This window comes from Phalacrocorax carbo, chromosome 6 (assembly GCF_963921805.1).
Source record: "Phalacrocorax carbo chromosome 6, bPhaCar2.1, whole genome shotgun sequence".
NCBI classification, from domain to species: Eukaryota; Metazoa; Chordata; class Aves; order Suliformes; family Phalacrocoracidae; genus Phalacrocorax; species Phalacrocorax carbo.
In genome coordinates, this window is record NC_087518.1 from 39,084,796 (window position 1) to 39,100,916 (window position 16,121).

Here is a 16,121-nt window from a genome sequence, read left to right on the forward strand (position 1 = left end):
AAGAGAAGGGCCTTTAAAAAAGCAGCAATCTGACTTGCTACTTACACAGTTGTGGAGAGGGGACAGGAAAGGTCAAGCCTGCCTGCCTTTGCCCTCTGAGCTTTCTGCTTGCCTGTAATTCCCCCACTGTAAACGTCCTGAGATCCGCCTTGCTTCGGTCAGTGTTCTCAGATTGGCAATAAAGCTCACTGCACAGCCCTTGAAGGTACTTTTTTTCCCCCCTCCATGGAGTTCTGGACAGTGCTAGTGAAGACCCTAGAATTCAAGCCAATTAGTGCACTGAGGACTCTTCACAGGTGATGCAAAAATTAGACTGAAAGTATCTATATTATCTTTTTGTGTTGTGGTTCCATTCCTTGGCATCCAGCTGTCAGTAACAAAGAACATAAAACCTCCTTATTTAAAATCTGGTTCAAGAGAGCAGTGTGCAGAGTACATATGCATATGGTCCTGGCAGACTGACTGGAAGCAAGCAGAAGGCTCTGAAATAAGGTGCGCAAAAGAGGGGAACAGTTCTGATGGGGTCAAACTACTCCAGGCTCCCAGGCATGAACCCCCAGAACTGTTCATTCTGGTGCTGCGGTAGCTGACCCCAACAGGGAGAGGGGCACCTTGTTCACTGTCTGAAACACCCCTTGCCATCTGGTTCCTCTTGTTAAGAAACCTGGACACAAAATACTTTCTTCTGCCATGATCCTCACCGGGGTAGACAACAAATACGGTATTACTGATGGGTATGAGTGATATAATTGGCACTATTTAAGGCCTGAAGAGGGGGGAATTGCAGTTAATAGCTTAAATCAGTACAAAAATCTCTTGGGTAAAAAACCACAGTGTGCCTACTACAAACGCTATTCTGTTGCACTCGTAGTTTACAAGGGTAGATACATAAAAAGGAAATATAACTACATATAAAAATATATTTGTTGTTACGAATTAGATATTACACTGTTGGGTGTTACCCATTTTATAGATATACGTATAATAAATTATACACACACACATAGATATATGTAAGAAATATATAAGAACTCTTGGCCAAAGTTGGTTAGAAGGAAGTGGGGAAAATTAAATTCCTTCAAGCTGGAATACGGGACTGCAGTCACTCAATGAAGTTGTACTTAAAAAAAAAAAAAGTCAAGGAAGAAGGATATTCAACTTTTTATTGATTTGCTGTTATTCACTTTCTAAACAAAAACTGACCAACAGTGTCAATACCACAGTAATCTGCTGTTACTGTGTTAGAAAAAGCTCTGGCTGCCCAGTTCTGGAGAGGAAGCAGTCCTGGACTGCCTACCTTACACTCGATTAGGCATAATGACTGAGAGAGCTAGAACCCTCCTTGAGTAGGGAACAACAGGATTTATGGATGCGCGTTCAACAGCACAAGTAGAGCTTGCCTATGCGAGACAAGCGGGCCCAACTGTTTCAAAGACTGCTTTTTGTTAGGCAAGATCTTTAGTATCCCATGTAAGAGCTGTTATACCAGATATATCACGCAGAAAATCCGAAACATACAACTTTTTTGTCTCTAAAATAATGAAGGGGATGTAGTTCATTATCAAAAAGAACGGTGTTCCTCATACAAAGTAAATGCTTTTATTTCACGTACATTTTGAGGAAAAAACCACAAAGGATATGGTCTTTCAGTAGTGAGTATAATTTAGACTAAGAATTAAGAATTTAAAAACGTGAAAGCCAGTGTTTTCTAATACTACGGAAGAAACCAGAATCATCTTAAAGTCATAAAAATAAGAGCACCAGCTGTTACACGTTACTGTTGCTCATCATTTTGTCCGGCTGCAGGACAACTGGCTTCATACTTTTTCTTCAAGCCTTTCAAGTATATACGCAAACTGTCTGGATCCAACCGAGAATTTCTGGCAGTCTGAACCAATCTCATTGCTAAATGGTATACAGCTCTCTGTTTCATCACCTCAGGAGTGCTCTTCTGCCTGTGCTGTTCTTAAAAACATACACATGCATTGAAATATGAAATCAATTATGTTCTACTATTAAAACACTAATATTAGCTATTTTTCAGCCTATTTCTGATCTCCCAATTCTTGTTTTGTACACCAACACTACATCCAATCCTCCTTAACCCTCAGGACTGCTTTGTGCTGTCACCTAACAGTGACCTTCAGTACAACCTTTTATAACTGGTTCCAGAAATACAAATTTTAATGAAATATTTTCATAAAACCATAGGCAGTGCTTATCCTATATCCTTTCGGAAACTGAAAATATATTTGAGTTTTATAAAAACTGAATTACAGTATTATAATTTTCTACTACATACCAAAACTTGTTTTGCGATATGATTTGTGATTTCCTTTGCATCCAAAATTACAGATGATGGTAGGGAGGAAACTTCTGCAGCTTTTAATCCTAAACATATAAAAGACAAGTCATTATTTTTCATGTAATTTTTTTTCCTACCTTCCATACTATGTCTGCCAGAATTAGCCTATTATTTAAAGGGCGAAGTTTTAATTTTTATTAAAATAATTTTTATATACATTTTCTTTTTGTGACTTTTTTTTTTTTAATGAACATCATGCTTTTGAGAGTTACAAAACAAAATGTCTACTTTGTTGCAACACTACTTCTAAGATATGCTTCCACATGAAGTTGCTGCTGGTAATAACGTAACTGGGCAGGATGAGACACATTAGGGGTTAAAGGAAAACAATGGCACAGCAGCATTAACAGCTTTCTCTGTTTTGTTTTTCAATTTGGCAGGCCAGAAAATACTGAGGTTGTGCTAAAGGTGCTTTCCATTAAATCCAGTCATCCAGTGGATATGGATGTCATGTTCCAACTTCTACTCTGTTGCCAGTAGCCAAGCTGCCAGACACTCAGGGTAAGAAAGAGATATAAGGTATTTTTTTCTTCCCTAACATGATTTTTTTACTTTTCCTTTTGCCTGTAGTCCTGGCTGTTGAGGAAATTCTGTGCTTCACCGGGTGCTTTAATACTGTAGGGTTAATAACAAAAAAGGGTCAAGAAGAGCCCTCTCACTCTTTCTTAGAATGTAACTTTGCTCAAGGAAGGTAAAGCCAAGACACCAACACTGAGTTACTAAAGGTATCCTGTTCTCTGAGAATATTCTCTAAACATCAGATTTTTCTCAGTTACTGGTGGTGTAGCATCTGAAATTGAGCTTGTGCTGCCAAAGGTAAAGAAACTTATTCCGAAATTCTGACAAAGAAACATTTTAAGTCCAGTTCACTGAAGCTTGACTGGAATAATTTGTAGTCTTCAGTTACCACTAGTTTGCAAAAGTCATGTGTAGCTGATTTCCCGTTGATTAAATGTCACCTAAAGCAAGGATCCATCTTCATAATCTAGTATTTGGAAACATACAGATTTCTGTACTCTTTAAAACATGTAGTTATGCTCTATTGTCACTCACTCCTTTATTGACCCATAATCCCTCAATCTGTACAGTCTTCAGTATGATTTATTCTAAAGTTAAAAGAGAAGTAAACCCACTTTCCTGAGAACACTGATGCTTTAGTGGAACCTCTCAAAATAGCCTTAGGCTGATACACAGTAAAATTCCTGTTCTTTTTTAAAGAAACTTGATTCCTTTTTGCTTATCATAAAGGTCCAAGCTGCTATTTAACTAATGTATCGTTATTTATGGCACACACATAAGAGAGTTTTACATAACACAAACCTCAGCATTCACAGCTTTAAGTCTCTCCAGAACTTTCACTCGCCTCCATAAGCAGTGATTAAATCAGCTCAGGTACTGTGTGCTCAGAATAGCTCGTCTCATTCAAACAGAGGTGAATCAAGTAGCTAACGACACTACTAAAATGTTTTTTACACCATGAAATTTCTTATAAGTTCTTCATAATATTCCAAACTACCATCACACTACACAATTACTTAAAACACACAAAGTATTTGGAATGTATTACAGATCTGCAGTTGTTACTCCATGAAAGAGATAAAAACTCAGCAGAAACCTGTCAGCAAAAAAGTAGTATCTTATGTAATTTTTATTAAGCTAAGGTCACAGTGGAATCCATTACCATAGTTCTTTTCCTCTGTATATCCTTTAGAGAGTGTGTAAGTGTAAGTAATTTTCTCCCTATTTCCAGCACTGCTTCTCACATGTTGCACTTCAAAATGGTAATTTTCCACATTGGGATATAAAGCATCTATATGACACAGTTCCAGGAAATGTGTAGCAAACAATGTAAATGCCTACATAAGGAATCAAGAAAGGAAATTTATTTTGGAAATGATCCTGGAATAAATTACAGTAAATAAGAAAAATTAAATGATCTCACAGATGTCCAGGTTTTCCTCCAAAACACTGAAAAGCTGTTTTTCAGTTACTAAAGCAAATTAAAATCTTTAAGCGATGAGTTCTTCCATTGGCAAGGATTTCTTTTCCAACTAGGGATTATCCCACTCCTTTCTCAATAGAAGGAAAAGAATATCAGAAGTAACAGGAAATCCACGATGGTTATACAAATTGACTAGGGTTAATCTGAATGACTGTCAAATGGTTGCCTTAATATCTCAAGGAACGTTTTGCCAAAATTACAAGCTACAGAAAATATTTGAGCTTCTCAAACCAAACCACAAAAGTACTCTGAATAAACTCTGTTGAGAAACTGAACACCTACACACTTCAAAAAGCTGACAACAACCCGAGGCCGATCACGTAACTAGTAATGGAGGTGAAACTTCCAACCCATCTAAAACCATCTTCCACTTTTCTAAACAGTCAGGTAAAGAGGTTCACCTTTAATATTCAAGCATACAAAGCTATACTAAGTAAAACTAAAGAAACTGGGTTATTCTCTTCCTAGATAGAAATGCAAGCTTGCAAGCAAGCTGGAAAGAGATGGTCACCTGTGTACTGGTTTTGGCTGCTACAGAGTTAATTTTCTTCACAGTGCTTTGTATGGGGCTATATTTTGGATTTGTGACCAAAACAGTGTTGGTAACACACACAGGTTTTAGCTGTTGCTGAGAAGCGCTTGCACACAAGGCCTTTTCTGCCTCTCACCCCACCCCAGCAAGCAGGCTAGGGATACACAAGAAGCTGGGAGGGGGCACAGCTGGGACAGCTGACCCCAACTGACCAAAGGCACATTCCATACCATAGCATGTCATACTCAGCATATAGAGGTGGGGGAAGAAGGAGGAAGGGGGGGGAACATTCAGAGCGATGGCGTTTGTCTCCCCAAGCAACCATTACACGCGATGGAGACCTGCTTTCCTGGGGAGGGCTGAACACCTGCCCGCCAATGGGAAGCAGTGAATGAATTCTTGTTTTGCTTTGTTCGTGTGCACAGCTGTGCTTTACCTGTTAAACTTTTACCTCAACCCACAAGTTTTTGCACTTTGACCCTTCTGATTCTCTCCCCCATCCCACTGTGGGGGAGGGAGCAAGTGGCTGGGTGGTGTTTAGCTGCCTACTGGGGTTAAATCACAACAACCAGTGAACAGAAACGCAGTTTATGTCAGCATTTTTTTTCTTATCACCATACTTCTTACTATTCACCGGTTATAAAAAAATATCATATTTAGGCAAGAAACCTCTACAAAATGGAAGTTAAATTATGAGAAAATACTGTATTTACTTCCAGTATGACAAAAATAATTAAAAGGTTTATTTTTTTTCCAAAACAGAATTACCTTTAAATTCAACAGATATTCACAGGCAGCATAACAAATGCCAATGCCTTCTTCAGCACTGGTACCTCTGCCAAGTTCATCAATTATGATGAGTGATTTGTCATTGGCATTTTGTATGATGTATGTTATCTAGGGAAATAATTAAAGTGTTATGATTCCTACAAATGCATTTTTAAAAAAAACCTAAGAGGAATACTGCTGCTAATAGGAACACTTTGTGTTATTCAGAGTAAACTGAATTTAAAGAAATTTTTTTAAATCCTGTCAGGTCCACAAATTTCACCTTTTCACAGCTTTCAAATAGCTATCAATTCTAATCAAGCAAAGACTCACACTACAGCACTCTTTCTCTTTTCCACTGAACATATCACTTTCCCTCAAAATCATATCAGTTTCGGAGAGGGGCTTAGGCTCTTACAAATGATCATTTTAAGTATAAGAAATAACAAAATGTTAAAACTACTGTCCAATAGAGCACTGATTTTCACTTGTATTGGGATATGTTTTTATTTAAGATATGCCTGGTTTTATCTGCTTTATCATCAAGGTAACAGATGAAAGCTGAATTTTTGATGATTTTTCAAAGTACAGTAAAAATGGGCCTTGGACTCTGGATTTAATGTTTAATACCTCTTTCATTTCCTTCATGAATGTGGATGCATTTGTTTCTATATCATCATCCATACCTATTCTGGTAAAAATTTGCTCTGCGATTCGAAAAGAACAATACTCTGCTGGGACATAAGAACCTACAAAACAAGTAAAATATGAGTTTAAAAATGCCTATTAGCCTGGTCATTTTGGGGGGGGTCAGTTTTACATTTGGCCTTTATGCACTGTAGAAAACACATTGTATTCTGTAAAGTTTCATAAGATTATGTTTACCATTACTTTAAAAAAGCTTATCAGTAAAATCTTAAGAAATCATATGCCTGAAGCTGTGTGTCAGTCTAAACAGATGCAAAAGTGGGAATAAACACTAGGATTGATTTACATTTCTGTAGCCATTGAGTTACTAATCCCAAGGGATCTTAGCTTCCCAAAACCAGGATTACATTGCCTTTATCAGACTTCAAGGCTTATTAGCTTTATTGAATAGAAAAGAACAGGAAACCTGCCAAAAGACTTTACAGTCTCCTTTAGTCATATTAAACTCATATTTTTGAGAGCAACTCCCGAAGAAATTGCAGTTGTTGCAGACTGAACCCACAAACACATGGTGGGACAATTTTTTTTCTCCACTGCTAATTAGTTTCATTCTAGTAGAGTTAGGGTCAGCCTATTAACTAGGTCTTTCTCCTGTGTCACCAGCCTTACCTTTGTCTTTAAGGTAAAAGTAATGAGGAATTCCTTAGTATAGGGATGCGTCTCAGTTAGACTTTACAAATACTTGTTCTACTTTTATAATTTTAGTGATTGAACCTTGCAGCATTTATTACTGTTTTTATTTGAACCGGTGGATTATATATGTATTAATTCTACTTGGCTGCCAGCATGTTCCTCTACATAACTGAGATATGATCAAGTTCATCTATTCCTTTTGGATGACTAACACATATGTGCCCAACAGGCATACTCGCTATCAGTCTAGCGTAAGGTGCTTGACTGGGTTAAGGTGCTCCAAAGAATTAAAGCACACAACTGTGCTTCTCCTACAGACAAACTGGGGAGGCTTCCAGATACACAGATGGGGCCCCATAAGTTTCCAATGGCAAGCCCAAAACCTTGCAGTGGCCTCTGTCAGCAGCACAAGAGCTGGTAGGGGCAAACGGACTGAAAATTACCTGTTGCTATTTAGATAGAACCGTATTCTAGAAGTCAAATCATTTCACTTCATAAATATTTTTAACTAGAAAACAATAGACATGCTGCAGAAGATTACTAATACGGTACACTCCTACTCACCAATCTGTGCCATAATTTGACAGAGAGCAATCTGTTTCAGGTAAGTTGATTTTCCACTCATATTTGGTCCTGTAATAATGACAAAATTGTTACCCTCTGTCAGATACGTGTTGTTAGACACAGGTTTTTCCATAGCTATCTTTTCAAGAATGGGATGCCATCCTTGCTTGATCGCTAAAGTGTCCGTAAATTCTGGACGAACTACATGAGAAAAAAGACATAAAACATGGCAGAGTTAGCACAGAAACTTTTACATTATTAAACTAGTGCATTTTGAAATGAAGGTAATTCTTGCAGAGCAGAAGTCAAACTCTGTGGTCCTGATTTCCCAATTTTTACTCTTCCGTAGTGAGCAAGACTAAGATATGGCACTTGGGAAGAATTACCAGCCACTTCAGGTACAGGCTCTGATTGTCATGCCACTTTTCATGACTTATTATTACAAAAAGAATCCCATAACTAACACTTAATTTCTAAGTTAACTTTCTGTGTTTGTGTTCTGTAGTAAGTAGGGTTGGACTCCAGTAATAAAGAGAAATAGAAAGAGCAAAACTTGAAAAGTAATTAAAACAGAAAACTCAAAAGCTACTTTCATAGCTAATATATTTTTAATAATTTATTTTTACACTGCTATGAGCATATAAAGTACATGGGTCATGAGCTCTGTTACTACTACATACGTACCTTATTATACAAGCATGGGAAACAAGGAAGTAGCATTCCTTCTACTTTTGTTATATTTTATCACATTGATTATTTGTGTGTATACTGTGCCTACACAGATCCATTTGATACTGGGACTATCTGTCAGAATACAGTTCTTTTCTGAACCTATGCCATATGCCTCCTCTTCGTCTACCTAAATGGCAGAGCCCCAGGCTAACAAAGAAGCGTTGTTAAATTTGGTGGTCTGTTTAAATGGAGCAGCCTTCAAGAAAGAAGTGCCCAAAACAGTTTTTCAGGTTTAAACATTGGGGAACTCCAATTACCTGGTGTAGGTTTTAGTCACATAAAGATTTAGATGAGAGATTCAAGTGACAAAGGGGCCTGAAAGCTACAAATGACAGTCCTTTTATTTTGATGGACACACGTTCGTGCCTGGCTGTGCAAACTGCAGGTGTAGATTTATGGGAGAAGCTAAGTGGCTTTAGTCTTATTAATACTGCTGAAGAAAACTTGTGCTCTGATTCATTTGGCAGGAAAAGGTTGTGATGCCTCAAACATATCAGTTACTGTTCAGTTACAGATCAGTTCATGTGCTATGACTGGAATCATCAGCATATGAAAATTCACAGTCCATACTGCAAAGTAAACCAATGCTGGTGATGAACTGGAAATTACATAGCATCATCAGTAATGATGAGCTAATACACCCGAGATGGCTTCCAGACCCGGTTTACTATCTACACTGTATTGTACCGTAGATAAGAATCACAGGGCAGCATTAATTGACGACAATGTGCTCATTTGTACATTGGAGAACTGGGCTAGGGAAGCAGGACAAACAAATATGAAGGTAAGCAAATGATCCTAGATTCCTTAGAAGACTCTACCTCCAAAAATGTCTAAAAGTGCTACAGAAATTGAAGCAGATAAACAAAGGTAGCCACATATTTTGTTTTATGGTATATACTTGATGTTGATCTGCTTGTATTATCTTGTGCCCTTTCAGAAGTGTAAACTCAGAATGTTCAGACTTCATGCTTTTGAATAGAATATGCTTAAGTGGGCTATCTTGAAAAGACTGGCTGTGAAGGCTTACAGCAGCTAAACGGCAGAATATAACTTCAATGAATGGAAACAGTAGGAACATCAGCACAAAACTGGCAAGGACAGACTAGAGATGCTCACCTGGAGCCTACTGAGACCCAGAAAAATAAATGACTTGGGCTTAGCAATTGGAGAACCAGACAAAACCACCTGGATATTCTCCAACAGGAAGGTCTTTATCTGGCCCACGACGGAATCAAAGAAGAAACTTACCATAATCAGAAAGAGTGCAGGCGTGGGCAAATGAAAGCAGCATATCCAGCATTGACACAATGTCAGACAGCTTGTATAGGCAATGAATGTGTTCATAGATCTCGTTCAGCAGTTTACACACTATTCTGAAATAAGACACTGATTTAGTTGTTGCACAGTACATATTGTCAATTTAAACAACTTACAGAAATAAAGTCAATAATTTCATACTACATACATTAGGATGGGAGGTGACTCGTAACATGCATTCACCTCTGCCAGATGCAAGCAAATGTATAAATTTCTTTGAAGCAAATGAAGATCTTATACCGCCATCTCAGATCAAATCCTGCTATCAGACACAAGACATAGCCCAAATACCAACAGCTAAGAAAGCTTCACAAAAAGAATGAACTAAAAATATAGCTATGGAATCAAGCATGTTTTATTAACATGTGAAATGCGACTCTAATTCCCTTAAGCGTTCATGTTTATAGAAAGCCCACATGGCTTCCAGAAAGAATTTCCATAAAATTGACATGCAACATTATACTTAGTAAGTCCTCCGAGATAGCAAAGCAACATGACATGCAGCAAGGACAAAATACAGAAATAGACAGTTCTACTGTAAATGCAAGGACCTGATTAAAAGTAACAATTCTGCACTACAAAACTAATGCATTTGTTGTGTTATTTTGTGTATATAATTCACCCATAAAAAGTTAATAAATACAATGGCCACCCTTACTAATAAATGCCTATATATTTGTAATCACATTTAATAAAATACGCGCTCTGTGGGGTTTTTCTGTCTCAGGAAGTACACTTGATCAGTGTCGCTTTGGATTATTTCTTGTAAATAGCCACAACTTAACAGAAAGATAGTTCTAAGAAAACATGTAATTAGCTGTTAATTGGACAAAATAAATGTAGCCAGAAAATATTAAATAGTCTTAAATAGTCTTACAAGTAGGTCATGTGATATATTTCTCTCAGGGACTCCTGACATCTTTCATTCATTTTTATTAAATCTGCTGAAGTGAAGCTATATGTGTTCTTCATTTTAGTAACCTACAGGGAATTCAAACCAAGATTAAGAACTTGCCATATTATCAGAAACAAAAATAGTTTCTAAAAAGCAAACTGGGAACTATACAAGGGGGAAAAAAGCAGAAAAAACAACGCCTGGTTTCATTTGTCTCATATAAGTTTTAATGAAAAATCCATATAAGAGAATGCAGTTATCAGCAAGATATACAACTTTATATTTACACATAACATAATTGCATGTAATTGCACATTTCTGACTATATTAGCTAGAAATAGGGCAGTCATAAAAACATACCAATTATACCTTCATTTACTTCTTCACTGAAATTATTTTAATTGTTGCCTAAATTACTGTATAATGTGTATTTTACCAATGTATTATACATTTTATATATATTAAGTATACAAACATTACAAAAAAAATATACCTAGTACACACACCTTTGTAAATTCAGAAGGAAGCTGGCCATTGGGTAATGCTGAACAATCAACACTCATCTGGATAAAAAATCCACGAGCAGAGCTGAAACTTGTTTTCATTGGTAGGTTGTATTTTTCTGCAAGTTGTGTTATCATACCTAGATACCACAAATAAAGATTTGACCCAAATTACACATGTTCACGTGCATACACAAACATACACGTCTGTGTTGGCACAAAGATGCATACTGTCAATGTGATTTATAGGTGTTGAATGTGTCAGGTAAATAACACAACAAAAGGCCTTAGAGGTGGGTCTTCAGGGAGTTATTTAACACGTTAATGTAACAAATCTAGCTGCATGAAGCTATTGGGAAAAAATTCCAGTGGAGAATCAGATAAATTAATGTATTCTTTAAAGACAGTCTGTGCATTTGACCAACTCACAGGTGGACCAAACTATGGAAAGGAAAGTTTGCTCAAGCACTTAGCATCCCTGTCTAATCAGTAGACAGAATATGAACCACAGATTAGAGACTCTCAGTTTTTAACCAGTTCATGATTCTAAGCAGTTTTCTTTCCCAGACTGATGGTAATGCTTTACATTTGTAATCCCCCCCTTAAATCCATCTTGTTCCTAGCAGAGAAGATACCGTATGTGGGAACTGTTAGATGACAGAGTATGTACCGTTAAATGACGGAAATTCTGAATACTGCAAAGAGGGTAATAGTGTGGTACTCCTGTGAGAAGAAAGGATGGCATTACTTAGTGGTATTTCCCTGCTGCTCATTGCTCTAAGCTTGCCCACTCTCATGTTCCAGCCACTTACAACATAGACCAGCAACTTAGGAGATTCTGGATATAGAATCATAGAATGGTTTGAATTGGAAAGGAACTTCAAACACCATCTAGTCCAACCCCTCCTGCCATGAGCAGGGACATCTTTCACTAGATCAGGTTGCTCAAAGCCACATCCACCTGGGCTTGAACACTTCCAATGATGGGGCATCCACAGCTTCCTGGGAAAACCTGTTCCAGCACCTCATCACGCTCATCACAAAAAATTTCTTCCTCATGTCCAACCTAAATCTACCCTCTTTCAGTTTAAAACCATCACCCTTTGTTCTGTCAATACAGGCTCTGGTAAAAAAAGTCTTTCTTCCTCCTTCTTACAAGCGCCCTTTTTATACAGAAAGGCTCCCCAGAGCCTTCTCTTCTCCAGGCCAAACAGCCTTCATAGGAGAGGTGTTCCAGCCCTCTGACTAGTTTTGTGGCCCTCCACTGGACCTGCTCTAACAGGATCATGTCTTTCCTGTGCTGGGGACCCCAGAGCTGGACACAGTACTCCAGGGGGGTCTCACCAGAGCAGAATAGAGGGGAAGAATCACTTCCTTCGACCTGCTGACCACTCTTCTTTTTATGTAGGCCAGGATACGATTGGCTTTCTGGGCTGCAAGCTCACATTGCCAGGTCATGTCCAATTTTTTGTCCAGCAGTATCCCCAAGACCCTCCCTGCAATCCATTCATCCCCCAGCCTATACTGATACTGAGGATTTCCCTGACCTAGGTGCAGAGCCTTGCACTCGGCCTTGTTGGACTTCAAAAGGTTTGCACGGGTCCACTCCTCAAGGCTGTCATGGTCCCTCTAGATGGCACCCCTTCCCTCGAGCGAACTGGCTGCACTGCTCAGCTTGGTGTTGTCTGCAAACTTGCTGAGGGTGCACTCGATCCCACTGTCTATGTCACTGATGAAGATATTAAATAGTATTGGTCCTAGTAGAGACCCTTGCGGGACACCACTCCACACCATTGACTGTAACTCTTCGGATGAGGCCATCCGGCCAACTCCTTATCCATCACATATCCATCTCTCATTCCTTAGTCCATTCATCAAACCCATCTCTCTTCAATTTAGCAACAAGGATGTTGTGGAGGACTGTATCAAAGGCCTTAGAGAAGTCCAGGTAAAAAACATCAGCATTTCAGTTTTGGAGTCACTTAGAGTTTTATCCAGTAAAGAGGAAAAGAGAAGAATCCCCTCTGCAAGCATGTGGGCTACAGTGAAAACAGGCAAGTGGGACAGATCTGTTCACTCATTCTGGAATCCTAGCAGCTACCAAATTTTGGGAGGTTTAGGAAATAAAAACCAATAGCATCTCTACTTTTCGCTGTGTACTGTAGAATGTAAGACTAGAAGGAAACTGAAAGCTCAGAACATGACAGATGCTAAAGTTTCTGATGCTTTTTTAAGTTTCCAATTATAGAGTAAACTAAGAAGATGGTCCTTTAGCTAGAAATCAACATTTGATACTAAAAAAGAGGAGATCAATTCCAGAAGATATAATTTTTCTTCTATTCTGACTTAATGATAAACAGGAAGGTTACTAAAGCACAGTAACAGACATCATGCTAAAATTCCTTTTGTTCATATTTTCCAACTCTTAATAGCTTGGCTAAAAAGTAGTGTACAGATAGATCAAGACTGCTTAAAATATAAAGAACAAAGAACTCAGATATTTTCATTTAAGAAGCTAAAACAAAGATTTACAGTTTTGTGCAGAATATTTCCGTTGGAATAATTCTGTTACATTAACTTTTTGTACTTTTAGAGGATAAAGAGCAACAGTTTTAAATATAGGAATCACAATATAATTGTTCAACTTCATTAATATAAAAATGAGGTTTTATATAAAAAAGGAGAACCTCAATACGTATCTCAAAAGAATTTCAGTTACTTACCAATGACGATCAGTTTATACTAACACTAAATACTTTTTACATATGAGGAAGTTATAATAAACATAATTACATGGCTTCTATGTGCCACGTACAATGTACTTTGAACTCCAAATAAATAAAAATCTTGGTTTAGAAATACCTGCTATGTCATCAACAATTTCTGTGTATGTTCTACGAGCTATATCAAGGAATTCATTGATGTTAGGCTTAACAGCATAGCATTTCTGGGTCCTCATATTCAGACATCCTTTTGTGTACCTTGTGTCGTCATTAATTACAGTTGTAATCTTTTCAAGTATAATTCCAAATCTGCAACATTAGTGGTATTGTTAATTAGCCACATTATACTTTACGATTTTTATTTGCAGTATCATCCCAAAATTATGAGTATTACAAATAAATGAAGCAAATTATCTACTGTTAAAACCAAACACTATATTTCATGTCTATTTTTGCTTCAGAATGAAATATGACTATACCCAAGTCTGACCAAATCATTCAGATCTTTGGGAGATATAAATTATTTCTCAAATATACAGGCAGCAGTTGATTTTTGCATTATGACAGGGACTCTAGGAAACGACTACTTCTGTCTTTTCAGGATTATTTCTAATGGACTGCAGTTCATCAGCAACTGCAGTATCATAGCTAACTTTTTGGCTTGTTTTTTTTCCTTGTATTTTTTTGTTAGTTGAAAATTAGATTTTTTTGACAATTAAAATCCACTTTTAGGCAAAAGAATTGAGCTACACCTCTAGCTGCAAATAAGCAAAGATGAAACATCTTGAATCTTACAGACATTCTTAAGAAAGATGAGAGTTTCTAACATGCTAGCTAAAGTATTACAAATACCTTGTATCTTCAAGAGAATTGTAATAAGCCTTTAGCAGCGGTGTGTTACAGCTTCTTAAAGCAGCCTGTTGAAGATTAAAATATGGACATGAATAGTTAATTCTTTTTGTATCCCTTTTAGAGGACTGAAAGTTCTTAGATTCACTGAGGGTCATTACCAGTTGCATAAGCAGCTTACAGAATCTGGGCAGGGGTTTGAGTTAAATGTTTGTTAAAAATAAATTATTCAGATAATGGTAGGAATCCAGTTCGTAAGAGTATTAGACTCAAATGCATATTTTCAATGGGCTTAAGAATTAACAGACTATGTTGGCAGTATTGTGTTCTACAAGATACAAGGATTTTTTTGGACTCAGTGATCCTCATTGGTCCCTTCCAACTTGAGATATTCTACTCAATATTCTATGAAATTTAACAAACTGTACTGTATAAAAATAAGGACAAAACAGTCTGTACTTCATAAAGAAAAAAGACAGAGACTGCTTACTTTTAGAGGCTCCACAAGTTCTAGAGTATGCTTCAGGTAAATTAAATTAGTTATTTTTGATTCAGCAGTTTTAACCTGTTGAAAAATTTTACACATATTGGAGGTGTTTGTATGTCTGCCTGTTAATAAAAGAACTTAAGAACTAGCAGAACTCATACTGTTAACTGTAACAGGTTTACACTTTTAATGAAAATTGCTAAAATACTTCATAAGCTCACTTTAACAACTTGATGTGTAACTGCAGAAAAAAATATTTACCTAAATTAAACCTTAGTTTAATTGCTCACAACTATCTCCTGCTTAAAAACGTTACAGTGTGATTTTCAAGGAGAAAGACTAAATCTGTCTCGAGCTCCTAGAAGACTTCAAAGGGGAAACGCACTATCAATACTGAGGAGGAAAGAGGAGTTCTAAGGAACTTGAATCTGAAGGTATATTCAGTAATTCTCCCAAAGGTGATCTGTGATGGAAGCCACCCCTGTTGGTCAAGTTCCTGAACGCACTCTAATGGATGCAACATCAAGCATAAGGCACTCACAGACTGAAACTATGGCTGCCACTGTCAAGTGGATAAGGGATAAAATACCTTCCTGCTGAAGTCTTAACATAAGCAGATAAAATACTGCGTGTCTTTCAACTAAACTATGTTGTTGTAAGCATTTATAGCTTTATTGTCTAGTTATACTTTTATAAATGAATGCTCTTTTCTGCATTTAATTTTGGTCCGATTTGTAAGATGTGTGAATTAAGGCAACAGGTAAGAGCAGGGAACTCTTCTAATCCCTAAAACATCCCTAATCCCCAAGAAAACTTGAAGAGTAATCAATTCTCCAATAGATTACTTATTCCTTGCATTCCAAGGTTAACAGAGAAGCATGGGTCAAGTTGAGAACGGGATGCAGAAGGGGCTTCCAGACACTGTTCATAACCTAGATATCCCGCTCTGTGTGCTTGAGACATAAGGTTCTCTGCTTATGAAAGCAGTCACTGTAAGGGGAACTTCTCTCGCATCTCTGCTTGTGCTGTGTGAGTGAGTA

At 37.4% G+C, this 16,121-nt stretch overlaps 2 protein-coding genes across 12 annotated transcripts in view; one reads left to right on the forward strand and one right to left on the reverse strand.

Annotated features, from left to right (window-relative positions):
- WDR47 (WD repeat domain 47) overlaps positions 1-16,121 on the forward strand; it is an 86,244-nt gene that overhangs the window by 36,139 nt on the left and 33,984 nt on the right. The gene's annotated exons all lie outside the window — the stretch shown is intronic.
- MSH4 (mutS homolog 4) overlaps positions 1,147-16,121 on the reverse strand; it is a 29,616-nt gene continuing 14,641 nt past the window's right edge. For 3 of the 11 annotated variants that reach the window (XM_064454801.1, XM_064454794.1, XM_064454796.1), the window contains 9 exons: positions 15,085-15,159; positions 14,598-14,662; positions 13,885-14,054; positions 11,026-11,162; positions 10,502-10,605; positions 9,556-9,680; positions 7,573-7,773; positions 2,303-2,391; positions 1,147-1,960 (listed from right to left, as the gene is read on the reverse strand). In XM_064454801.1, the coding sequence (XP_064310871.1) occupies positions 1,775-1,960; positions 2,303-2,391; positions 7,573-7,773; positions 9,556-9,680; positions 10,502-10,605; positions 11,026-11,162; positions 13,885-14,054; positions 14,598-14,662; positions 15,085-15,159 (1,152 nt within the window). In that variant the 3' untranslated portion in view covers positions 1,147-1,774. Of the gene's footprint in view, positions 1,966-2,302; positions 2,392-2,432; positions 4,222-5,667; positions 6,417-7,572; positions 7,774-9,555; positions 9,681-10,501; positions 10,606-11,025; positions 11,163-13,884; positions 14,055-14,597; positions 14,663-15,084; positions 15,160-16,121 lie in introns of those variants that run through there. The other 8 variants (XM_064454803.1, XR_010373417.1, XM_064454797.1 and 5 more) reach the window with 8 other exon arrangements.